Source organism: Dermacentor albipictus, chromosome 3 (genome assembly GCF_038994185.2).
Source record: "Dermacentor albipictus isolate Rhodes 1998 colony chromosome 3, USDA_Dalb.pri_finalv2, whole genome shotgun sequence".
In the NCBI taxonomy this organism is placed as follows: domain Eukaryota; kingdom Metazoa; phylum Arthropoda; class Arachnida; order Ixodida; family Ixodidae; genus Dermacentor; species Dermacentor albipictus.
Genome location: NC_091823.1, coordinates 145985327 through 146013065, shown reverse-complemented (window position 1 = coordinate 146013065; position 27739 = coordinate 145985327). Strand labels below are relative to the sequence as shown.

Here is a 27739-nt window from a genome sequence, read left to right as displayed (position 1 = left end):
GCATATTTCTTAACTTGGTCACCCCAGGTTGTTTTCTGCCGTACTCGTCTGCACTTCCGGTCTTTTGGCACCCATACTGTAACTTTAAAGGTCGACCTGTTATCCGTACTGCGCATTGCATGCGTTGCATAGGTTCATTTTTCGCTCTTAATATCAATTGCAATCTCGGCTATCCCCGTTCGCTCTTTCATTCACAGCGCTCCCTGTCTCTTAACCTTACGCCTAACATTCTTCGTTCCATCGCTCTTTGCGCAGACCATAACTTTTTCTTGAGCTTCTTTGTCAGTCAAGTTTCTGCTCCATATGTTAGCACCAGTATAATTCACTTACTGTAGAGCTTTCTACTTGATAATAATGATGAGCTTCGAGTCAGAGTCTAACATTCTCTGCCGTATGCGTGCTCCAACCCATTTCTATTCTGTAAATTTCCTCCTCATGATCAGTAAGTTAGTGAGTGAGTTAGTGAATAAACTTTTATTGGGTTCAGCAAAACGCAATAAAACGCGCACCCGCCTAGTGCCTCGGCGGGACTGAAAGACCTAGTCTGCCGGCCCGACCACGGGCGCGCTGGACTGCCAGGATGTGGTCTTCAAAGACGGGACTTCGCAGGAGCGCGTCCCACTATTCCTTGGTGAACTTCGGGCCAAGCAACCAGCACTGCCAGAGCACATAAGGCAAAGTAGCAACCTCACCACAGGACGCGCATCCCTTAACAGCACATATCCTGAAATTTATCCGAATTGTTCCTCATGATCAGGTTCCCCTGTGAGTAATTGACCTAAGTAAACGTCCTCCTCCACATACTCTACAGGCTCGTTGGCGATCCTGAACTCTTGTTCCCTTGCCCGACTATTCATGATTAGCTTTGTCTTCTGCATATTAGTCTTCAACCCCACTTTAACACTTCCTCTGTTAAAGACCTGAATTATTTGTTCTAATTCGTCCCCAATGTTGCCGAACAAGACACTATCATCTCGAGATAGTCATATCATCTCGAAGATTGCCGAGTTATTCGCCATTGATTCTCACTGCTAAACCTTCCCAGTTTATTAGCTTATAGGTTGAACACATCTTCAAGTTGTTTTTTCATCCACTTTTATTTCCATTATTTATCGTTTCTTTATTTCATTTATTAAGCACAAGTAATTTCCCCTATGTTGTCCTTGGTGTCAGTGTTTGTTGGCTTCTTATGATATGACTAATAAAAATCGGGCCCCTCGGTTAACCCCCTTTCTTCTCGTTATACCTGCCAAGGGTTACTCCAACGTAACTAGTGCTTGGCCATAACATGAAGTTCGTTTTACTATGGCCGCATGCAGTATAACGACGACCGTCATCGTCAGAGCGTCGTAGCGGTATTTAAATATTTGCTATGGTAGCCCCTAGTCAATCGAAAGGGTAAGCAGGGCTAATACCATGCATGCAACTCCTTTGCATCACAGAAGACCTGCGGAATGTTTACAGAACAGTAGAGGTGTTGTTTAGTAGGCACTTTTATTACTAGCTTCAGCACATAAAATTTCCTACGGGTAGAAACATCCTTCACACAGTTCAAGTTAGCATTTGTTTTAAAATACAGTGAAGCTTTGACCTTGCTATAAGTGAATACACTAAAGAGAGCGCATTTCAGTGTATTTTTATTGCTTCAATCGAAATGTTAATAGGCTTTTGTGAAAACGATCAAATTGGAGGAAGATTCAAGCAAAAAAAAAACTTGTAATCTACCTGGTTGTAGCATGGAGATACAGAGGAAACATATAGGGGTTGCTCGGAAAGTTTTGCAATCAAAAACATAATTGGCCTGTTCATGGTTCCGCACAAGTTCTAATTTCTAAATTCTAGGTTAAGTGAGGCACCATGGTTACAGAAGTGTTAAACGAAGTTAAATAAGTGCCGCACTTTCCTATCCCCCCATCCTGTTTTCCCCATTCTTCCTGCAACAAGCATCAAACATCGCGTTCGTCCTCATGACATCGCTGCATTGATGTCTCACTTTGGCCATCCACCTGAGTTTTTTCTAGCGTTTAGGCGTATCTTTTGAAGGGTGTAGTACATAAACATTGTCCGAAATGATAATTGAACAATATGGTCCATATACACAAACAATGCGTGAGTATACATGTTGCCCAATATGTAAATGAGCACAATTGTGCGCATTCGCCTTAGTTGTACATCCTTTAATCATCTGTTCACTGAAGCTTTGCTTCACACGAATTCCAGCGTTTGATATGCCTTATCTTTTTTTTTTCTCAGAGCCAATTTTAGTGATGTTATCGGATCTTAAAAAGCATGCCGCGTAATCGAAAATCGTTCATACTGCTAGTTTACTCCTTCATCGGATAAAAAAATTAGGTATATGTCTATTTAACAAGACACTTTGTCTAGCTCGCCAGAGTGTTTCAAACGCCGAGGCGTGAACATTAAAAAGAATACATCCATTCAGCTTTTTACCTTCCTTCTAGCCAACAGTCCTCGTTTTTCTACGTAATTTTATTTCATGCATTTTTATAATGGTTTTTATAGTGGTATCATTTAATGCATTTGTATTTGTTTGTTACATTTTTATTTTTCTCGGAATCTCCCAACATAAGACGTAACCGCAGTTGGCATCCGTCAGGCACATAAAATAGCGAATTCACTGCCAGCTTTCCCCGGCTGCCAACCTGACTTAAACGCGACATCACCTTTGTTGTTTTATTTTTCTCGCACCTTCAAACACTGCTGTACAGACTAAATATTTAAGTACCCGTTGCCAGCTAACGTCGGCAGGGCCAGACACGGTCCTGACGACACGGCCACACGTACAGCAGATGCTCAACAGGTCTGCGGTGTTCTTGTGAGCGCCGACATTTCTGAACACGCATCACAAGCATTCCTTGAATGTTCAGTGTTTTTTTGTCACCATTGCCTGAGCCCACGAACCATTCTGAAACCCTGCAGATTCGGCGTAACTACGGATTGGTGCAGTGCGCAGCTGCGTTCGTCAAGGGAAGCTCGCTTAAACGCGCTGCGGTCGCCTACGAACTGGTCTCGTGGCACCCGCAGCTTCCCGAGGTGGTCCAGTACATGGGATCCCTGAGTGAAAGCGAGGCCAAGGCGAGAATGGAGCAAAGCCGCCTTCGGCTTCGTGATGAGGTAGGCGGGGGTCCAAGGCTCTCACTAGGTGAATCACATTTAATTTCATTAGGATGTGCTGAGCCGTCTCCGGATTGCAGCATACACATGCCTCGTCTTATTGCGAATAGTTGCTCCGGTATGTTTTTGTTCTTCGGCAACCAGCTCGAGCATGAAATAGCAAGGTACTTCCTTCTCTCTTATCGCACAGATTTTCCAGTCTAATTTCCTTCTTGCTATAGTAAATCTCCATGTTTTCTTTATTTCTATTCTTTGCATCCGATTTGTTGTCTGTGTTACTTTCACTTTATTTCGTATAGCCCTTGCTTGTTTATTTACCCTTTAAATTACCCTGTACTTGGCTGTCAAATTTCTTGACTTCGTACTCCATTCCGTGCCCACGCTTGTCAGGTTAAGAAACTTGTGCACTTTAGCTGCCCATTTATGTTGATGCATGTTCCTGAGTCTTTCTTCAAAACTCATTTGCTCTGCGCTTCATTGATTTCAAATGAGGCCCGACCTATTTCACCCTGGACTGCCTTATTTGTGGTTTTACCGTGGGCTTCCGAAGCCAACCGGCCTACCAACCTTTGGTCAACTTCTAACCACGCCATGATATCCGATAATAAGTACTTAATATTTATGAACGTTATTGCTGCCGCCATGACTACTTTCCAGATTCCACGCACCACCTCACATTTATTGTGGCCCCACAGTGCTCTAAGTTTCATAGTTGCATTGCGCTTCCCCTTTATTTTCAGAATATCGTGGGTGGTGCTTCAGAAATTATTTCCTTCGTTTTGTATACGCCGAGATATTTATACTTTTTGTCTATCGGTATGACTTTTTAATTGACACCACGAAATTACCCGACTTTTCATAAAAGGTCATAATTACCGATTTCTGTGTGCTAAACTCAACACCTATATTGGTCGCCGTCTTTTCACTGATATTCGCAAGTGTCTGTATACCTCCTGCATTGCCTGCTAGTAGCACTATGTTGTTCGCATACACCAGTCCGCGGACATTCTGTTGCACCATTTGTATATTACGCAGGTAGGATCAATCAAACCCTAATTGACTTTTTTTGCAGTGGTCTTTCTATGCATTTTACATAAAGCGTGAACAACACTGGAAACAAAGGACACCACTGCTTCAGTCCTAGGTGAATTTCTACCACTCCATTACATTTTTTACATTCCGGCACGACTTACACTATGTTGGCTCTATATATGTACCTCAGCAGCTCCAAGAAATTGTTATTTCAACTTTCGTGCTTGAGAATAAACCATAACAATTCCTTGCCTATGTTGTTGTTGTAGGCTCCTTTGACATTTGGAAATGCTATCCATAAAGCTATATTCTGAGCTATTGAGCTCGCACTGAGTTATTACGGCCGAATCATCTAAACGTCTGCCTGGTCTGAACCCATTCTCTAGTTCCCCGAGTACGTAATTTTATTTCAACCTACTTAGACAGTTGTAATTTCATGGCTTGCATTACCACTCTGTATATCACCGACCTCAGGTAACTGGCCTATGCGTGCTCATCTTATCCTTATCACGTTCGCTTTTGTAGATGAGCTCAATCTTGCTTTTACGCCATCCAACCTCATTTTCCATCCATCTACTCAATTCCTCTGTGGTAGCAGTCGCTGGTTCTTTGCACCAATATTTTTGATTACCTGCATCGGAATTTTGTGGGATGCTGCGGCAGTGTTATTGGGGTCATTTTCTTCTACTGTCTTCTAGCAATAGATTTCTATACTAAGTTTTGGTCCCTCAGGCTTCTCTGTTGTTGCTTGATCTGTTTGAGTCCGGACTATGCTTTGTTTTTTTTCGTGCCGTAGTTGTACGTAATATCGTCTCTGATGTACCGCAGCGCATAGCCATCTTCGAAAATGTTATTGCCTTCGTTCCTTACAGCCATGTACGAATATTTACTTGGTGCTCATTTTTGTGCGCCTTTGTCTGTTTTGTGAATGTTATGCACCCAACATTCGCTTGTGCATTTAATTTTACCTTGCACAAGCTCACTCGCCACCCTCTTCTCTGTATTTGTTCCATCTACGGAGCACCTCTTGCTCGTGTAGTCCCAACTTTATGGCTTCTCGATGATCCTTTGACGCCTGCTCACGTTGAGCGCCACAGTGCATTTACGAAATGCACTCTGGCGCACTGTGCATTTACGAAATGCAATTTCGCGCATTACAAACCTTCGGCGAAATTCAATACCATCCGAAAAACTCCCAAACAATCTTGCCCAATGATGACGCTGTTTGCAAAAATCTGTTTCACATGGTGCGATATGCCCTGTAATTTCGTTCTTTGGTCGTCCCAGCTCTGGCATATCTAAAAGCGGCCCCGTCGTGCCTGTGACGTGCCGACATGTCGAACTGCTGAACTTCATTGGTGAAATCGCCAATGCAGCGTAGACGGTGAACCAATAACACTATGGATCATCACATGTCATGGCGACCAGCCTGCTCATTATTCCGAAGCAAATTACATGACCACTCCAGACGAATGTTCGCCTTCATGTTAAGTACGAAGTCCAAGTGCGACAAGGCTTGCTTAAACCATAGTAGCGCAAATAAAAATGACCACAGCACTAGACCGGACACAACGGGTGCTACACTCTTATCTGATTTATAGGTGTCTTGAAAGCCAGAAGAAACGTATGCTAAAATGCGCATGCACAGGAGTTTGTTACCAAAAAAAAGGATTAATCAAATCAGACCTCCCTACGAAAAAGACAAACAAGAACATGTAATGCAATTCGTACTACTTCTCTTTTTGATATGGGCGGCTTCCAAAAGTTCGTGTGCGAAAGACTGCTTGCTACTGCCCAGAATCTTAATGTGGCGAAACGAAGGCTCGCATTTACAAGCCATACAATGTTCGAACAGAACATTGCATTGCTTTTATTTTTAATTGAGAGATAGTGCTGCCGTGCTCGGTCACTAACGCATCGCCCAATTTCACATGTTTTAGCCATGAGATGTTTCAGTGGCGCCCTCTTGCTTTTGACCTCAGCGATGAACTCCTCCGTCCTGCCGCGTGCTCCCTCGTTAGGAGAAGGCAACTTGACGGTGTCGGCCGACCTGTTCCATTCGATTTTTCGAGTTAAGCGTGAGTGGGCAGCTATGTACAACAGTAAGCAAGTCTTTTGGAACATTATCCCTCGGTAAATCCAGCGCACTGGCTGTCGTTACTATGCTCAGTGTGGATTGCTGCTGGTGTCGTCTACTAGCAATCAGTCGGCACACGTGCTTGCATGACACTGGTTTCTCTCCATTCCTTTTACACTTCACGGCGCACTCCTAATTATTTGTCAGGCCTTTTTTGACAACGAAATGCAGCTTCTGGCTTTCGGCAATCGCGTATGCGCCGTGATACTCTCCAGGAAATGTCTGAAGGGACATACAGCCATGTACATTCCCAGGAGTTCTCTTCCTAATGCGCTGTAGCGGTCTCCATTAGAGAGAGCTTCCGAGCAAAGAAAAAAAGGGGCTGCCAGTAATTATCCGCAGACTGTTAAAGCACCGCTCCCATCGCAGCATTCGACGCATCAGTCATGAAGAAAAGTGGGGCTCCTAGTCTCGGATGGACAAGAAGGGTCGCCTGAGACAGCTTGGTCTTCATTGTATCAAAACAGTTAGTGCTTCTGGGGGCCAAGCGAGTTCAGTTCTTTTGAATTTGTTGCCCTGCAGCATGTCTTAATGGCCTGTGAAAAGCAGCGCAATGAAATATGAAGCGGTTGTAGAAATTTACGAGGCCAAAAAACTCGCACGGTTTACGGATGGAAGATGGCTGACGAAAATCTTGTATGGACTTGACTTTTAACGACAAGAAATAGATGCCATTCTTCTCGACACGGTGTTTGATGAAGTCCAACTTGCGTGCGCCGAATTCACAGTTCACCCTGAGGGAAATTGCCCTGAAAACTTTAGGGCGTGGTGCACTTTCACGATGCCTTACCGAACGTACGGTGGTACCAGAATTCGCCTTGCTGTGATGAGGACGGGAGTGGCTGTGCGAGAAAGAATGCTGATATCGACGAGATAGAGCGGTAGTCTGGTCTGATAGTTCGTAAATCTCCTCGCGGAATTCATTCCGCAGACTTTGCAGAGACGGCAAGGGTGGCACAATGGATGCATCTCAACGTTACACGACTGAAACCGCGGGACCTGATGCGTCCATGCACCGCAGGGGCGTCTGCGTCAGCAGGCGTTTGGTGTGCTGCGACACCACGTACCCGAGCACATGGGGGTTGGACCCTCCCGCGTTTAACCATGCGCGGCTTTGCCGTGTCCGGGGAAAAGGGGATCCTGGGGGTTGAGACGATGCCGAATAATTGGACCTCTATGGCTCCTCAGTGGAGGCAACACACCTCTTTAGCCTCGGGCTTCAGGTAGACGGCACCCCCGGACTGACCCTACCGGGGGAAATCGGTAGTTGCCTTTTCCTGTCCCCCTCTCCATTCTGCGTATTTCTCTCTTCCTTTCAATATTTCCTGCCTTCTCCTGTCTTCTATTTACTTCCGACTTTCCTAGCAGCGAGGTTTAACCTTGTCTGGGTGGCCAACGTTGGGTACTCCAGATTGGTTTATAGTAGCACCATACAACTGGCGAGGGCTTGTCTTGATCGCAGGATCTGCTCCGTCCCATGTTGGTCTCGGTGGTGGGCGATTGCCGCTGCTGCAGAATTCAAGACCCCTATCTGGCTTCAAGTAGACAACTATCCCTTGATCGCCCTCTGAAAAAAGTGCGCACCGTTGCAAGCTTCCAATTCTTTTTGAAGAACAATGAGAAACACTTCCCTAGTCCCATGTCATAAATAGTGAAGGCAACACAAGCGTGCGCAAATTTTCCCCCTTCTTCGTGGCGAAATGCCTCGCAAACACGATAGCACCTGGCAACAAAGCCATAAAGATGTCCAAGGGAGACCTACTCCTTGAATTGAAAGATAAAACCCAATATGATAATATGAATGACTTAAAATGGATTGGCGATGTTGCATTCACTGTGTCGGCACATCGAACCATGAATACGAGCCGTGGAGTAATTTCTGAAGATGACTACTTGAAGCTTAGTAACGAAAAGCTGCTTGAAGGCTTTCAAGACGAAATGTCATCAAGGTAGAAAGAATCCTAATCAGCAGAAATAACGAACAACTTCGAACAAAGCATACTGTATAAACCTTTAGTACCAGTGTGCTGCCTAGTACATTGGATGCAGGCTATATCAAAGTAGGTGTTAGGCCGTACATCCCAAATCCTCGAAGATGCTTTAAGTGCCAGAGGTATGGGCACGGATCCCAGACATGTCGAGGAACGCACACTTGCGCGAAATACAGCTCGAACGATCATCCATCAGGCACTTTCGACTCATCTCCACATTGGGTGAACTGTGATGGAAGCCATCCAGACTACTCTAGAACATGCCTTAAATGGAAGAAAGAAAAAAGAAATCATTTCAGTAAAGCTCAAAGAAAATATAACATTTCATGAATGAAGGAAACGTCTGTCATACTTCAATCACAAAAGCTTTTCCGGAGTGGCGCGACGGGGACAGCGTCACAAATCCCTCGGGAGTCTACCGGGGTCACTGATAGTGGTCCTGTAATCACTCCGCCTGCCCCCCTGGTGGCTGCAAGAAGTGCTGCTTCATCAACATTGAAAGTGGACCTGCCGACTCCTGTTCCGCAGGTCCCAAAGCTAATCTGAACTCCACGGCCTGGGACGTAAGTTTCAGCGTCTAGTTCATGATCTTCCAGCGCCTCTAAGAAGGTTATGCAGGGTGATCAAAAATCCCCGGCGTCATCGACGCCGAAAGATCAGCGCTCTCACTAGCGCACTAGAAGAGATAAAATACCTGTAACTGCTCAAAAAAAGTGGCCGGTAACCTAAACGATTACCGTCCTTGTATATATACATATCTATCTTTAACGCGGCCTCTTCAACGCAGACAACAAAAATCTTCCTCGATATGGCTACACAACAAATTCAGTGGTATGGCAGGGGCCTACTTAATAATCTAGATGATGTCAAAGCTCTGCTAGAGGAATATCAGCCACGACTGTTTTTTGTTCAAGAAACACATTTAAAGTCAACAAACAAGAACTTCTGAAGACAGTACATAATCTTCCGTAAAGATAGAAATAATGGTAATTCTCCCAGTGGTGTGGCAATCATAGCCCAAACTCCGTAGCATGCCAGCATGTATCACTCCAGACTTCATTTGAAGCAGTGGCTGTTCGGGCTATATTGTTCAACCAATTTATAACTATTTGGTCCATAGATATATTGACTGATGAACGGTTTGACAAAGCAGAATTTGAAAAGCTGATTGACCAGCTTCCCGAACCCTATATAGTAATCGGAGACTTCAATTCTCGCAGCATATTCTTGCGGTGACTCAAGATGTGATGCGAGAGGATGGGCAATTGAAAAGTTCCTTCTATTTCCTTTCTATTTCAATTTCCTTTCTATTTAACAAGACAGAGCCAACATTTTACAGTCCTACACACAACACGTATTCGTGTATAGACTTAGCCATAAGGTCCGCCTCACTTCTTTCATACCTAGAATGGAGAGTTATCAGTAATCCATATGGGAGCGATCATTTTCCAACACTCCTTGAAACAACAAAGTGGCACGATGGACCAGCTTACCCTCGAAAATGGAGACCTAATAGTGCCGACTGGTTGAAATTTAGTAACATAAGTAAACTGTGTCTGGAAGAAGTGGACCATCTAGGCGTAGAGGAACTGACCCCCTACAGCACTGCACGTATCCTCTCTTCTGCTGAAGAGTGCATACCTCAGTCCTGCAGAAAAAATCAATCCAAAACCATGGTGGAACAAAGACTGTGAAACCGCAAAGAAACGCCAGAACAGAGCATGGAGCAGATTTTCACGCCACCCAGCAACAGAACATATAATAGAACTTAAGTAGGGCGAAGCGAATGGCCGCCGTATCCGCCGAATATCCGAAAGAGAAAGCTGGACCCGCTACGTATCCTCCATAAACCCATACATGGATGTAAGCAAAGTATATGATAGGGTACGTAAACGAAAAGGACAACGTCCAAATCCTTTTCCTTTCATTCCTGGCTCTGGCGAGACAATAGAAGATAAAGCAAATACTCTTTGTGAGCACTTTCAGAGGGTATTAAGCTCCGAAAATTATACCAAAAAGCTCTTACACCATAAAAAAATAGCTGAAAGTATTCCTCTGCGTCCAAACAAGTTGTCATCCGAAGGATACAGCAAACCACTAACATTCCATGAACTGAAGCTTGCCCTAGGCTCTTGTGGGAGCTCAGCTCTAGGCTCTGACCCAATAACCTATGAAATAAACAAAAATCTGCCTGGTGAGGCCTTAAACTGCATTTTAGGTGTATACAATAAGATTTTTGCAACTGGTCATATACCTTCATCTTGGTAATAGTCCTGCCAATACTGAAACACGGCAAATACCCTTCCTTAGTTAACAACGACAGACCAATTGCACTCACGAGCTGTTTACTTAAATATTTGAAAAAATGGTTAACCGTCGTCTTGTGTTCTTTTCAGAATATAGTAGTATTTTGGGACCCTCACAAATCTGGCTTCCGAAGAGCAAGGTCTGCAACAGATAATCTTGTTCTCCTAGAGTCATATATACGCGATGCATTTGTACACAGCCAATACTGTCTATCTGTATTCTTTGAACTTGAGAAGGCATATGATACTGCCTGGCGATACGGTATTCTGCAACACCGGTCGTCTTATGGAATTTGTGGTTATATGCTGAACATCTTGCGAAATTACCAATCTGAAAGGAAGTTCCGCGTAAGAATCGGCAATGTTCTATCACGCGCATTTGTTCAAAAAAAAAACGGCGTACCACAGGGAGGAGTGCTAAGTTGCACACATTTCCTAATTAAAATGAACTGTCTCCGCTTTGCTATACCTTCCTGGTGTCTCATTCTGTCTCTGTGTACGACATCCAAGTCAGTTTTAAATCTTGCAATCTGTCCATATGTGAACGCCAGATAGAGTTAAGTGTTAATCGGCTCGCGAAAGGGCAGAAGAAAACCGGTTTAGATTCAGCGCAGAGAAGACTACCTGTGTGCTGCTTTCCAGGCGAAAAGGGGTATGTTCTGACCCATGCATTACGATGAATGAAAGAAGCTTGGTAATTAGAAAAGAACAAACAATTCTGTGTGTAATCTTCGATTGTAAGCTATCTTTCATGCAGCATATAAAATAGTTGAAGCTCATATGTCTTAAAACTATGAACCTTTTAAAAATATTATCTCACCAGTCGTGGGGAACCGATAAGTATTGTCTCCTATCTCTTTTTAAAAGCCTTGTGTTGCCATGTATAGACTATGGATGTATTGTTTATCAGTCGGCTTCAAAGACAACACTTAAGCCACTCGATCCTGTCTATCACTTGGGTATCCGCCTAGCACTTGGTGCCTTTCATACGAGTCCCGTCCAAAGTCTATATTGACACGTGTATTTATATTTATCGGGCGACCAGGTTTCGCCGCCTAACAAATCTTATCGCACAGCGCGGGACGCGCTTGCATGTATCCGAAGTTTCTGGAGAGTTATCGATGCTTCTATCCGCAGTCTGTTATCGCCGAACCTTGTGTTATCTGATTTATTCGCCTGACCCGAATGATGTAGAACTTTATGGAAGGCACGCGGGTCCCAATGATTAGTCTGGAACATTCAACGACTCTGCATAAAAGCCGACGCGCTTGACCCGCTGATCAGATTTACGACGATCGCCGACTGTGTTCGCCGCTCTCGTTGTGCTTTAAGTGTAGGTGTTTTGTGGGCACAGGTTCGCCCAATAAAAGCTAGTTTTTGCCTTTAACAGTATTGGTAGTGTGTTCTTTGGCGTCACGGCCACGTGACATCATGCAGAATCGGATCAATGGCCGCGGGATAATCAGCGTACATATCAGGGAGTCACCTACGCAATAAGAACCTTGTCACGAAACAACATTCATGCAAAGCACTCATAAGTGATCAGTCCACAAATCAGTTGTATTTAAACAGGCTTCCACACGCTCCACCGTTCCCGTTAGCAGTAAAATCTGTTGCGGAAAAACTCGGAGTAGTTTTCACGGATCTGCAGGAAAGCGACTACGCTGAATCCATCCCACCTTATGAGCAATGTACAGTTACCTGTTACCTGTCCTCTAAAGAACTGAACAATAAGAGTTGTCCAAGTTCCCTAATCCAGCAACATTTTTTGGCCCTTGAAGACAAGTATTGAACGATGGCATTTTTCACTGATGCTTCGAAGTCTGCAACTTCGGTATCATGTGCAGTCCATGGCCGAAACTTCTCCAACTCTAAAACCTTGCATAACCATAGCAGCATTTTTACAGCCGAAGCGTACGTTATCCTGATCACTGTTGAGTACATAGTACCCAGCACAAGATACGAAACTCCATAATATACACAGATTCCTTAAGCGCTGTAATAGCTCTGTCCTGTAGCAAAGCAAACAGAAACCCTGTAATTAACCAGCTCCATAAGCACATTCAGGTAGCGTATAAACAAAACCTTGCTCTTGTTGTATGCTGGGTGCCAGGCCACTCTGGGATCGCAGGCAATGAAATGGCGGACAAAAATGCTGCACAAGCGGATCATCGGGATACAATTGATGTAAGCTGGGTACATGGTGTAGATATGTAACCTGTGGTACCAAAGGCGCTCCGTAATCATTGGCAAACTGAGTGGGACAAGGAAGTTAAAAATGAGCTGCACCGGCTTTAACCGCAGTTAACCAAATCTTTTCCACTGAAGCTTGATAGACACACCGAAGTCACCCTGGCACGACTCAGAATAGGGCACACTGATGGCACACACAAATATCTCTTGACAGCAACTGGCCCACCAATGAGCACACGCTGCGATGAGAGGCTAACCATCCTACATGTCCTAATTCAGTTTCCTGAACTTCACCGAGACCGATTAGCTCATATTAGGGAACTCTACTCGCACCATATACACCCCTCCCCCCCCCCCTACCATCCCTCGATGTTCTTATCAGAGGATGCACTTTTTAACTTTAAAATAGTTGTTAATTATCTTGCAGAAGCTAACTTTCTCGACATCATCTCATACCATCCTAAGCTTCAGGTTGTGCCTCACAGGTTTAGGTACAATCTGATGCTCAAAAGTATGTCTGATCTCTCGCACTCCTTGCGCAAGCAGGAATTGTACATCAAGGGACTCAGATGATCCAGAATAATTTAACATGTGAGCCTGTAGCAAATTCCTTTAAGGCCGTATATTTATCTTAGTATTTATTTTAGAAATCATCTACTAGTATTTATAGATATATCCTACGTGTAGGCCTCTATACAGCCTTTATTTAGGTCACAGTCCTAAACACTAAATTTTACTAAATATAACACATGTCCTGGCACTCATTGGCCTTTGATGCCCTTGCATCAATAAACATCAATCATCAATCAATTGATATGTTCAGGACGCAGCCGGCAAGTTCGGCTAATTGGGACACGGGCAAACTGCTGCGGGTCGCCAGAACCATGCAGACGGAAGAGGGCAAAGGTTGTAGGAAAAATTCTCGAAGCAAATTTTAACCGAAGGTGGTTTCCTTGTCTTCAAGGTGCTGTTGAAAATGACTCAGGAGCTGCGAAGATTTGCGATCCCCGAGCTCTTCAGTTTGGAGAAACTGATGTAGGCGTCGCTGTTCCGACATTGTCCTACGTTTGACGAATTGGCTCGTGATGTCAGAAGGGCCTGTCGCCAGGGGGTTGAAGGATGAGATCGCGAAGCTGGGTGGCAATCTAGGGCAGCATCGAAGAAAGGAGACGGTTGAATTTTTGAGCCTGCGAAGTTACTCGCGCAATGATGAACAGGCTGTTTATTTGAGCGATCAAGAGTTCGGGGTCCACTGGTCAGTTTTTGGGTAACCTTTGCGAAATAGTAGCCAAGTCGCACTGCGGTGCAGGGGTTCTTCGATTGCTGTCAACCGTGACGATGATCGATCATTGGAAGCATTGCGATTGTCTTAACTCCATGTCCACCGTCCGTGGTCACCAATATTGTGGGGTGCACCATCAGTGATGACGATGAGCCACAACAAACGCAAGTACATTTTAACTGACCGGGAGGCCTTAGCTGACGCTCATACTTAGAGGGATCACTCTCCTGGCTGCCTCGCGCCGGCCGCTCGTGATGTAGGCCGGGTGCCCGCTTCGTTCCCTACGCAGTGGACTGCCGTTGTAGTTGTTGTTGTTGTCCTTCCTACCCAGCCACCGTTCTACTCGTCTTCCTCGACGTCTATGCTGCTATACTGTTTGTCTCTCGCCAGCGCGCGCTGCCTACTCAAGTACCTGATCCCTTGTGCACAGGTAGTTCAATTTTGTTGCTGCCGACAGCGTTAAGCACCTCACGAAAGACACCTGATCCTGTTCCCAAAAATTAGGTGGTTTCTGCGCCGCATTATTGCATATGCTACTTTACCGCCTTTGCAGCAGAATGCGGTATATTGCTACAATGTGGCATGAGTTAAAAATGACATAAGGTAAATAAGTGATGTATCTGCAACTGTAAATGGTCCAACACGATGCAAGCTGAGCCTACCCAGAAAGCACGAAGCAATTATAAACATGTGTGGCTGAGTATTAGATCTGGTTTTCCGCAAATATCGTGCAACTTTTTCTTCAACGGGGAAGTTTCTACACTCCTCATCTGGAAATTGTGGTGGGCGAGAAAAGTATGCTGTCCGTTCATTGTTCTTACTGAGTTGGTTTCCGGACTAAACAAATGACCAAACACACATCGGTGCAATAAATCGGTGATAGGTTTTCCGGCTCCTTATTAACATATCTTTATTCTTGCACTTATATGAAGTGATATTTTCCGAGCGCTCTCCAGTAGCCTAAAAATTCGTTCAACAGAAATGTTGTCATTCTTCTCGCATTTCAAATGTCATTTTTTTGTCGTGTTTGTGTCCTCCTCATTCTGGTCCCATCGTTTATGCGCTGTTTGAATTTTTATTGTTACCATGCAACACCAACTCGCCCAATCCGCTGCCCTTCTGCAGGTCATTTTTTTGTATTACACTATAGTCAAGAAATTTATTTGTCAAACATATAGTGTAACGCATGCTTGGCGACTGCGAAATATGATAGAGGGTTTTGCAACTAATATTCGTGATAAACCAACTGTCAGTGAAATTAGGTTATTTATATGAGCAAGAGTTTCTTACGTGCGACACCAACTGAATATGATTGTGACCGAAATGTAAAATTTGCGTCAACTTACTACTTGATCGATGCAAAATTTAGCCAGTGAGCCCTGCGACCGAGATCGTTTCAAAGCAGTGTAGACTCCCGTTTACTTGCTATGTGTGATGCTTGGTGACTGAGTCGTGACTTCATGCCCTTAACAAGACGTCTGTAATTAAATGCAAAAAGAAAGCTATTCTGACATTTCACGTGCCAGAAACAGATATTAGGAGGCGCGCCATAACAGAGGACTCCGCATTAGCTTTGACCATCTGGGGTTCTATTCTGCGCAGTGAAATCTAAATACACGAGCATACGTGCACTTTGCTCTCCATTTATATCTACCCCAAAGCCGACAGCTCTGCAGCGAAACGTAATAGCCGCTGGGCAACCACAGTGCTTTGTTATAGGGAAAATAAGTTGGTTAGTCATAATAATGCTGGACTTTTTAAAACCAACCTAGAAAAAATACACGTAGTAATCGGAGAACGCCGTGCCACGCGAGCATGCATCCACGGCGCCAGGAAACGAATTAAAATCCAGCTGTTATAGCGAAGTGTAGCAGACGAGAAATGCGAATCCCCACAATGATGTCACCGCAGCGCCATCGCAGCGTCATTGGCAACGTTGCCGTCAGACGCGTATGAGGTGAACAGGTAACAATTCAATACCGTAACAATTCAATAAAGCAAACCACGCCGGTTGCACATCTCACATGTGGTCTCACCTGATTCTTCTGGCGTTAACGCTTTGTGTTTTAACATGAAAATAATTGGAGCACGCTTACGCTTTTCCTTTAGTAGTGGAAGGCTACACCAATTGAAAATCCTTGAATTTCTCACGTCTCCCGGCAACTGCTGCTTATATAATTGTAATGTTTACCGGGAAACGCTGGCGTCGAACGCTATGCATGAAGCTGATCTTTCTTGCAGAAACGCGCCTCTTGCGTCGGCCGCGATGCGGCGGAGGCAAGCGCTATCTCCAGATGCTGCAAGGAAGCGGCAGCGCTGCTTTATGGCCCTTGAGATGTTCGCGCGCAAACCTGGGAGGCCATGGCCCTTCTATGGGTGGTAGAAACGCTGGAAAGTGGACTTGTTCTTTTTAAGTTTTCGAATAATAGAATTGTTTTTTTTTTGCATATTCAAATTACAATCCGATGCTATTATGTCTGTAGGTTGTGCGCAAGTCGTACTTTACGATTTTTCTACGAATTTGTTTCTGCGAAGTATAATTACTTCAGCAATTTCCTTGCGCCACATGGAAAGCCTGCGTTGTTGGGTATGCGTGGTTCGAAATTCGTTTTATCGAAGGGACGCCATACACGCGACGCCAGATTTTTTGCTACATGTGGGCCTTAACACTTCCGCGTTAACAGCGCACGAGCTTACATGGCGCCAAAAACATCACTTGAGCGCCATACAAGTTTGCTACCTTCTTCACATAGTGGGACATATTGTGGACATAAGACACTATTCAGGGCTTGATCTGCTTCTGGGCCGAGACATTTTTTTTTAAACCAATATTTCTTTGTCTTTTCTTTTTCTTTGATTTGTCCGATGCTGCTGCTGCTGTTTTGCACGCCACGTAGGGAGCCGCTTGATAACGTGCATAATGTGCATTGCAAGTGCGTGGGAAACCTTCCCAATGAACTTCGGGGGCGTCGCCACTATGCCCTACGCAAGTCCCTCGCCGTTGCCACAATGCTCTCTGGAATTCTCTCGTCGTCGACATATTGATGTAATTACGCATGAGCCCCTCACAAAAGCATTGCAAAAGCTGCAGGGCTTACATTTTCTGACACGCGCAATGGCCGGGAGGGACGTAGAACGGTAGGCAGGAGGAACAGGATGCGTAAAGCCAACTCCGTATTGACGAGAGAGAAGACGAGAGAGAAGAAAGTCGCATAAGACGCCTTCCATCATCAACGCAAGCATTTGCGTGTGCGTCGACTGATATTTTAGCCTTAAGCTTGTCCGTTCACCGTGCTCCTCTTCACAGCTGTCATAACGTCGTACAAGGACTGATCTGTCCTTCCATCTATCCTCTGCACTTGCTCCGCTTCTTTGAGTATTGATACTGAAGAGATCGCAGGTTATGTGCATTCACATCGAGCTATACGTCAAGCAAACTTGAAGAAATCAGTAACGTGGTCTTGTTTCGTTTCGATGGAACACACTGAGGCTTTTTTGTCAATTGTCTCCGTTCGAACAGTGTCGATGACTGCAAGGCATCACCAGGCCCTGAGTTGCTCGCACGAACTCCAATATTTGCACTATATTTAATTAGTGGCTACCTTACGTTTGCTGGACTGAGAATCTGACTGTCCGTGAGGAGCTTGCCGCGTCTAACAGCTCCTCTAACACCAGAGATGAGGGAGTACTTGTAGCAGCTCTAGTAGTGCTTCGGGAGTTTTCAGCCCTTTTATTTGTGTGTGTAGTTGCAAATCGTTTGGGAGACCGTGAAATACAAGCATTAAGGCTGATCGTGATTGCAAATCTGGTTCAGCAAGTCGAAGCAGTCACTGCTTCTCAAGAAAGTGGCCAAGTGAGGAACCGCACCTAAAACGTTAAAACAGTGCCTGGTCTTATCGCTGCACGTTATTTCTGCAGAAGGCTGACAAAAAAATATTTCCACATGCACCAAGGTTCGCAAACAAGCTCTATCTAGGGCAACTAATGCCGCATTCTGGCTACACCACTCAAATATTGTCGCATGTTTAAAACCGGGTCTTGGTCAGAAATCTACCCAATGTATTTCGCTGCGGTCTCATAAAAATTCATTCATCTTTGTAGGTTATTTGAAGACACGTCAAAAGTTTTTGGCGTTAAAATTTCAAGTAGATGGTTTCTCTTGTGGCTTAAAGTAAGCAGGCGAACATGCGCCGCTGCGCTCTGTTGCGATAAATGTTATTGTTGCATGGGTATGGCTTGTAGAATTGATGATTTGCTGGCATACGATCCTGCACGACCGAATGGTCGTCCGAGTACCACCTGACTAAACAGGCCCAATGGGATATTCACCTTCGCTGAGCCTCGTTAAACAAGCTCTTCGGTCGACACAGAAGCTCGATCTAGAACAAGATCCAGGAGCTTACCCGTTGTGTCCACGGGTAGGTCGACCGGAGAATAATCGTGGAGATAGCAGCCTTTGAATACAACTGCCTCGCTGTACCTCTCCAGGAAAAAAATACGCCCACATCTTCGTTCCCTTGTCGGCGGCGCCAAAATTTCAAATAAGCCAGACATATCAAATAGGTCCAATAAGCGTGATGTCGCCATTGCTTACTTGTTTATTCTTCTCCTTTGTCTCCCGGCTCCTGGGGATGTTATCCGGCATCTTCTCTTTCGCCACACTTCAATAATAATAATAATAATAATAATAATAATAATAATAATAATAATAATAATAATAATAATAATTCAAGGTATGGTACGGCACGTTTCTGCAATTTCTGAAAAATGAGCACCATGGAAGTTCGTCCACGCGGACAACTGACGCAGGGTCTTTGTGCGCAAACGCAAAGCCGCATTAAAGCACCGCGGCCTGAAAATGACGGCACGCAAGTGGTGATCCAGCAAATACACACTTTATCCGCGGTGCCGTTACCCTGCAACACTTGGGTGGGGGAGGTGGGGGGAGATGCCTGATACTTAACGGAGCACGGGTGGCCAGCAGGTGCTGGTCCGTCGGTTAAGGGACGTTGCAGCAGCTATTGCTCCTAAGGCATAAGTAAAAGGATTTCTCTCTCTCATCGACCGTGCAATGCGCCGTGTGTGGGAGTGGCAGTGCCAACCTTTTCGCAGGCTACGGACAACGGCGCGCAGCAACGTCTCGAGCAAACACGTCTCGCTGTGTGCTGTGTGCACAATTTAGACAAACGCAAGCGGTGCATGCGAAGCTTCTTTTACCACCTAATCACTGCTGCATGCCGTCGAAATCAAAGCCAAATGCGGTCAATTAACAGAAACAGCACAGCAACATCGATTACATCGATTCCCATCGTGCGTGGAATCTGCATATTTTCATTTTCATCTAGGGTCGTTCACCTTCTTCGGGAGGATCTGATGGACCACTTTCAAGACTTAGCCCGCGTATCCGGCTCTAAAAATCATCGCCAATTCTTTGTCAAAACTGCGCTGCATTGTGTAGGGATAGGACTAAGATTGCTTATTTTAGCCAGAGGGCGGAGATTTATCTTTGCTAGTTTCTAATGTTCTAAAAGCGTAAGGCATGATCGCTTTCTGTGAACGCGGGCTGTAAAACCAACACGCATGTTATTCATACAAAATTATTAATAACGTGACTCTGACGAAGATCAACTCACATCTACCCTGCTACCAGGTACAAAAGGAATAGCAGTTGCACACATCCCTGCTAGTATCGGCGCGCATGACGCGATAACCAAAGTGCACAATGGCCAAAGGCAGGTCGTCGACAACCAAGGCTATTCGTCTCTTTTCGCACAATAATCCATGGCTGCATGCCTTGGAAAACCTCGCTTTGTTTCCGTTGTCACCGCCCACTCATTGCAGCCCACAACTAATTTGATTATTCCAATTTGAATAATTGATTTGACTAGACCAGGAGTAAATCATGCGGCAGGCTTTGACCCATTTACTTTCCGCTTGTGTGTGCGTGCGTGCGTGCGTGCGTGCGTGAATTTTCCCTTTCCTTCCTTCCTTCCTTCCTTCCTTCCTTCCTTCCTTCCCTCTTGAACCTTCATTGACATTGCAGGTTTCCGCAAAACTGATTTGCCATACATGTATTTTTTCATGCAGTTCTGGCAGCTGTCTGGCATTGTCAAAGAACAGCTCATCTGCAATGCCCCGCCTACTGGGGCAAACGGCAAGAAGGTACGCCAGCTTGACAAACTTGGTGCCGACATGTTGGATTACCTACGCTCCTACCTCAAGGTCGGTGACATTCTGGACGACGAAGAGGAGGATCCGAAGAGCCAGAACGCAGCTGCTGCCATGGAGCGTTCCAACAAGCGAAAGCGGGCGAACAGCACCGACTTTTTGCTGCAAGAGCAATGACCTGCAGAGGAACGGAGACCAATAGTGCGGCTCTGCTTAGCCGTAAAAGCTTTTTAGCAACTGTTAACCAGGCTGAAGTCAGCGCTCACCTTTTTACTAGTTGACGACTGTTCCCTTTTAGGCAAATGGAACGTGAAATTGGTCAATAAACATGTTTTTAAAGAAAAGGTAGTGGCGGGTTTAGAAAAATGCGTTGTTTCCTTTTGCAAGAACATGAAAAGATCACGGCATGGTAGCATACGGATACGTCCTTGACTCTTATGTAAGGTAAATTTTTTCACTGATCCAGGGACTCTGATAGTTCCTTTTATAGGAATCCTTGTTCACTCCAAAACAAGCCGTCGCAAGCTCTTATTTCATTGTCAGGCTGCATGTTTCTCATTTTTTTAATTTTTTTTGCTAAATACCTTCCAACCTACTTTGTCGATTAGGATGAAGCATTTATTGAAATTCATGGTAACAAAGAATCATAAAAAGGGGAAAAACTACGGATTTCACAACAGGACGGTTCAGATGGATAATTTCCTGAGGTTCGGAGTCAATGAAGTTTGCAGAAAAATGTGAGACCTTGCGAAAGTTTAGGCTCTGGAAGGACTTAAGAGAGTAATACAATAACGTTAGCGTAGTTAGGCTTAACGCACAATAAAGACCCTCCGGTGGTTGAAATTATTCAGTCTCCCACGACGACGTGTCGTCGAATTGTATCGTGGTCTTATCTAATAAAACCCAACAATATAAACAATTTTGTTAACAGGCTTGTTCAGATGCCAGTGTGCAAAAAGGTTCTCGATGCCATAGAGCACTTTCGAAATGAAATGTTAAAATTTTGCTATGTAAAAATGGTTCATTGAATTAGAGTTGGTCATCCTTTAAAATGGGGACCAGCGAAGAATGTTCTCCTATGGCAGTCAGTCGGTAATACGCCGAACGGCTGTTACATGGCGTTCTCTTAGTGTGTGTCTTTGTTATAGACATGTCATAATTGGCATTATTATTCCAGGTAACGGCATGCCTTCAGTCCTAAATGTTACTACGAGGTACAAATTTGCATTTTTAACATAAGGAACCTTTCTCTCTGGAGCTGCCGCCAAGATAGATCAGAACGGAGAAATAGCTTCGCTGGCCACTCCATCCGACACGCTTACGCTAATTTTATATAAATGTGGAGCTTTAATATACTGACTGCTTGAAGCGGATATAAGTTCTTGCTCTTTGTTGTTTACACAAAACCTGCCGAGAAATTTATTTCTGAACTACAATAAAAATCACGATACAATCTAACTGTACAATGTGACGACTTATCACAATAGCCAGAAGAGAGTCAAGTAAAGGTAACCAAACAGGAAAAACTGCATATTTAGACTCTGCTCAGACAGCTTCCAATATTTGTGAAGTAGGGTTTCTGAAAGCTCGCATCATGATAGCGGCTAGTGCACGTAAGCACCACAGTAGCATTCAATCTGCCCAGTGATGTATGGCCTTCAATGTTGCACATTAACTTTCCTGCCAACTGCGCAGCGACACTAACAATGCTGGAGCGATCATAACTTTGGGTCACGGTGCACCCGTTGCGAAACTTGTCGTGTGCTGTGATGCATAGATTAAAACAAAGCATGGAAAAGGAATCAGTGCACTATAGCTTTACTTCCGACTGAATAACGGCAGTGAGTCATCGCATATATAAGGCCTTCCGACTGCACGCCGAGGTAATGACTCATTGGGGATATTCACGTCTACAACGTCTTCGAGGCGTCGAATAGGCTTAACACGGGCGGAACCACAAGACCAGGAGCGTTGTCTTGTAGTCTCACTGTCTTGTTATTTTCATTGTGCTCGAGCACTGACACGATACACGCAATGAATCGCAATACATGTACCTGCATCACGGTACACTGGATTCAAGGGCATGCTTCGAAGCATTACAATATTGTTGCTGACCAGCAGGCACAGAGCCCTCCCATTCGTGATACTTCGTCAATTCGCCGTGTGTGTCCCACTGCATGAGACTCTGGTGGGATGGACACGCTAATACCCTCCCCCCCCCCCCCCCGACCCATGTGTCTGCTCTGTCCCACCCCACCCCAAGTCTCCTAACTAGGGCGGAGGAAGTTGTGCTTAGAGGTGTCATGCTGAGGGTGGCTGTTACACAGGCTGTCACTTCTGTATGAAACACGCAACACTTTATATCAGTCCCAACATGCCCATACAGTCGTCTTCTAGTGACAGAGGGCGATGCTTGCCACCATTTATTTATTTATTCATGTATATCCCTATTTATTTATTTATTTAATATTTAGTTACTATACCCTCAGGGCCAATGGCATCACAGATGGGAGTGGGGAATAAGTAGAACGTATATTACACACAGCAGCGTCAGCAAACAGCCAAAATATTCTAGTACAAATATAAAATTTTAGCGCATAAAAAACAAAGTAAATAAAGAATATTTCTAATTATTCGAACTACATATTTTATCGTACATAGATTACATATACGAAGTTGTATAAGGGACGTTAGTAAGCAGAGTGCACAATTCAATGTGAGAAGAGCACTGAAACCATAGTTTCAAACACAGTTAAAACAAGAGTACTCAAAACAAAATGTCATGTAAGGTTTCTTTAAAACGATTGATATCCCCTGTAGTATGGAATCACCGCGACCTTACGGTCGTTTTCTGTGGACTGCCCTTCGGCGACCATAACGTCGCCATTGGGTTTCCTTTCCTTCCTGCGGATTGCATCAGATTTTGCAGGACTTCTCGTAGCCTCCTTAAAATATCTTTAGGAAGTTTTGGGGCATGCCTTGTAGCTTCCTTGAGCAGTTGTATACGCTTTACCCATTTTGGCTGGTCACAGACATCTATAACATGTCTTGCAGCAGGATAGTTTCTTCATGCTCTCCGACATATGAAAACAGTGACTTTGGCGGCGTTGACGCCGTGAGGAACAGTATGTCATTGACCAGTTGACTGCTTCTAAGTGGATGCACTACGGGAGATCTGCCGTTCAAAGGATGTCCCACAACCTCCGCCGTGACCGCGAGTGAGACTGTCTAACACTGCGAGGCACTATCTTGTACACATGCAGAAATAGCCGAAAAAGCTGATCGAAGCACTGCCGCAGTTGTCTTTTCGTTCACTTTCACTTCCCTAAGCCAAATTATTTCTATATGTCAAACAAGGATAAGAGTTTACTTACCCTGTGCTTTGACTGGCTTCACTGCGTATTTGTTTTATACGGCCATGAAAAAATTACGTGGGAGCTGTCCGCTTCGGGCTACGAAACTAGCGCGACCTAATGGACCACAATAAAGTTTCTGCATCCATTTATTCTTCCGTCCGTTCATCCGCACGTCCGTCCGTCCACCCATCTCAACCCATCCATACATCCCATTGGTCATCCTAATTCATCTACACATATTGTTACGGCGATGTTGGTAGTATAGAAGATTACATTTACAACATATATACAAAATGAGTCTGAGTAGTTAAGATGGCTGGCCACCAACAACCCGCATCAGCCAGCGTCCCGCGATCTTCTTCTTCCTCTCTTCGTTCATCCTTCCGTAACATGACCCCCGGGTTTCGAAGAGAAGAACTGTGAGCCAAGTATGGCGTCAGCCGCGAAACGTGCACGACGTCGTAGGACTTCATAAGGCCCTATGTAGCGAGAGAGGAGCTTTTGGGAGAGGCCGACCCGACGACATGGTGACTATAGCAGCAACCAAGCACCTGGGGCGAACTGAACATCGCGATGGCACCGGTAGTAACGCTCTTTTTGCAGATGCTGCGAGGCTATTAAGCGAGATCGGGCGACTTGACGCGCCATGTGAGCGCGATCGTTGACTTCGCGAGGGTACTCAGTGACAACGCGAGGCAAAGAAAGTAGGATGGTGTCAAAGTGGGGTAGCAATCATACAAAAGATAAAAGGGTGAATATCCTGCGGTGTCATGTCGGGACGAGTTATACGCGAATGTCACGCAGGCTAGCGTGGCGTCCCAGTCGCGGGGATCGTTGGGAGCGTACATCGACAGCACCCCTGTGAGTTTTCGGTTTGGACGTTCCGTAAGACCGTTCGTTTGTAGGTGGTAGGCGATGGACAGTCTGTGCTCAGTGGCACAAGAGTGGAGGAGGTCGTCCACACCTCGAGACAAGAACGAGCGGCCGCGGCCTGTAAGTAACTGTCGAGGTGCACCGGGCTGGAGAATGATGTCCCGAAGGAGAAAATCAGTGACGTCTATTGCGCAAATAGTCGGACACGCCTTTGTTATCGCGTAGCGCGTCCCGTAATCAGTAGAGACGGCGATCCATTTATTGCTTCTATAGTCGTCGTCGGAAAAGGGCTAAGCAGGTCAAGGCATACGCGAAAGAATGGTTCAGAGGGAACTTCAATAGGATGGAGTCGATCGACAGGTGGCAGGGGAGGTTTCTTCCGGCGCTGACACAATTCGCAAGTTGCGATGTAGCCACGCACAGAGCGGTAATGACACGGCCAGAAGAACTGCCGTAGTGCGCGGTCGTATACGTACGCAAACTCCAAGGTGTATTGCCGTCGGTGCATCATAAAATCGTTCGAGAACGACGGATCGCAGATGACAAGGGAGCCCAAAGAGCAACTCAGGGCCGTCAGGGTTGATTGTTACGGCGGTAAAAGATGCCGTTGTGCAGCACGAACCTGTGGCACGTGCCATCAGTGCTGCCACGTTGCACTCTGGCAATCATGGATTGTAAGGATGCGATCGCGTTGTTGTTCAGCGCACATGTCGGTCATGTCAGTCAAAGCTATCACGCAGGTCACCGGATCATGCGCAACAGGATCAGGGGGGTCCACGGGGTTACGCGAGAGGCAGTCAGCGTCTTTGTGCAGACCTCCACACTTATAGTTGACAAAGAATGAAAATTCCTGGAGCCGCAAAGGCCAGCAACCACGCCGTCCTGTGGGGTCCCGCAGGGAAGACAGCCAGCAGAGGGCGTGGTGGTCTGTAACGACCGAAAACGTGCGGCCGTACAAATATGACAGGAACTTGGTGACAGCCCAAACTAAAGCCAAGCACTCCCGCTTGGGGATGGAGTAATTTCTCTCAGCAGGTGAGAGCAGGCGGCTGGTGTAAGCTATCACGCACTCGGTACTTTTGGGCGAGAACTGCGCCGATGCCATGGCCGCTTGCGCCAGTGTAGACTTCGGTTGGTGCAGATAGATCAAGGTGGGCAAGTATGGGAGGAGTGGTCAGAAACCCGATGACAGCGGCGAACACGTGAGCTTGCTCCGGGCTCCTTGAGAATGGCGTCTTCTTCTTTAGATCTGTCAAAGGCCGATCAACGTCGGCGAAGTTTTGACGAAACGGTGAAAGTAAGAACACAGGCCGACGAAGCAGCGCACGTCAGAAGCAGAACGTGGCTCAAGGTGATTGCGCACGGCGCGAACTTTTTCGGGATCTGGTTGGACACTAGATACGTCAACGAGGTTTCCCAACAGGGTAATCTGACGGCGCCCGAATTGACGCTTCGTGGAGTTTAGTTTAAGGCCGGCTTTCCGCAAGACCTCAAGAATGGCAGCGAGTCGGGTAAAGTGGCTGCCGAACGTGAGAGAAAAAACAATAGCGTCATCAAGGTAACAGAGACAGGTGGTCCATTTGCAGCCTCGCAGAAGAGAGTCCATCATACGTTCAAATGTCGCAGGAGCATTGCATAGGCCAAAGGGCATGGCTTTGAACTGGGATAAGCCATTCGGCGTGATGAGAGATGTCGTCTAGCGGTGCATTTCTTCAACAGAAATCTGGCAGTAGCCGGATCGAAGATCGATGGGCGAAAAGTATTTAACTCCTTGCAAGCAGTCCAAGGCGTTGTGGATGCGTGGTAGTGGGAAGACGTCTTTTTGCGTGATATTGTTTAAGTGGTGATAATCGACGCAAAAACACCAGGTACCATCTTTATTTTTCACAAAGTGACAGGCGAAGCCCAAGGGCTGCCTGATGGCTCGATGACCCCTTTGGGGATCATTTTGTCCACTTATGATTGGATGACTCGACTTTCAGCATGCGATAACCGATAGGGACGCCGACGAATAGGATTTGTGTCTGCAGTTTTTATGCGGGGGTGCGCAACAGATGTTTGGCCTAAAGGCCTGTCGGCGAAATCAAAGGTGTCACTGTACGATTCAAGCAGGTGACGTATGTCCGTGGCCTGTAAAAAGCTGAGGTCCGGTGCAATCATTTTCGAGAAGTCATTCGTTAAGAAACCAGTACTGTGAGCTTCAATGTGTGCTAATAAGCCACTCTCGGCATTCAGACTATCAATGTCAAATCCGGAACCAGTACTAACGCTGGCCAAGAACATCCCGGCCGGAATCACTTGAGGGCACAGGCTGAAATCCAGAAGCGGTAGAACGACGTCGTTATTAGTCACTGTGACCAACATATGCAGAACAGCAACTTTCCTGTTCGAAAGCACGTCGATGATGGGGCGAAGCACATATTCACCGTCAGGAACCTGTGGCTGGGTGATCTAAGTGACGTAAGTAACTGCCTCGGGTAACAGACGCACAGCTAGAAGCGAGCAAAGGCGCTGTGGAGGGGTACTCGGCGCATCGGCGAGTTGAGGCAGTTCCAACTGAAGAACGCCGGTCGCGCATTCGATTAGAGCAGAATGAGTGGATAAGCAGCGTAATCCAAGGATAACGTCGTGAGGACAGTTGTCGATCACAGCAAAAAGAACAGAAGTAGGGCGGCCGAATATAATGGAACGCGCAGCACACATTCCAAGAACAACCAGCACGCCGCTGTCGGCCACACGAAGCACTCGGGCAGCTGCTGGGGTGAGGATCTTCTTTAAACGTCTACGTAGGCTAGCACTCATCACAAATACGTTGGCTCCAGTGTCGACGAGTGCTTGGACAGATACGCCGCCTATTTTAACGTCTATTACACTTCTCCTTGTGGGTGCAGACAGAGGATTTGCTGTGGTAGTCGGCGAAGCAGCACCACCTCTGAGGGCTGCATTTAATTTTCCGAAAAGGTGTGACCAAACGCCACAGGGTACGAACGGCGACGTGGCTACGGTGAACGGGAAGGTGGGCGACGTGTTTGCGGTGAACGAGACTGGTGTCCGCGCGGTGATGGTGAGCGGCTGTACCGCGTGTTCCTAGCAGAGTTGTCCGCGCTGTTAGACTCGGCGGTGGGCGAAACATTGCGCGTATTTCCATCAAAATTGCTCAGGTTGGTCGGCGCGCGAGGTGTTGAGGGCCGCGAGTTGCGACAGTATCGGCGACATGACCAATGCGGCGACAGGTGAAACATATAGGCTGGTCGTCCGCAGTTCTC

General features: G+C 45.9%; 1 protein-coding gene across 4 annotated transcripts in view; it reads left to right on the top strand.

The window, feature by feature from the left end:
- The window catches only part of LOC135896665 (NLR family CARD domain-containing protein 3-like), a 117613-nt gene extending 97025 nt beyond the window's left edge, over positions 1-20588 (top strand). For 3 of the 4 annotated variants that reach the window (XM_070536133.1, XM_070536136.1, XM_070536132.1), the window contains 2 exons: positions 2941-3135; positions 20164-20588. In XM_070536133.1, coding sequence (XP_070392234.1) covers positions 2941-3135; positions 20164-20421 — 453 coding nt within the window. In that variant the 3' untranslated portion in view covers positions 20422-20588. The remainder of the gene's footprint in view (positions 1-2940; positions 3136-20163) is intronic. The other variant, XM_070536134.1, reaches the window with a different exon arrangement.
- The last annotated feature ends 7151 nt before the right edge of the window (positions 20589-27739 follow it).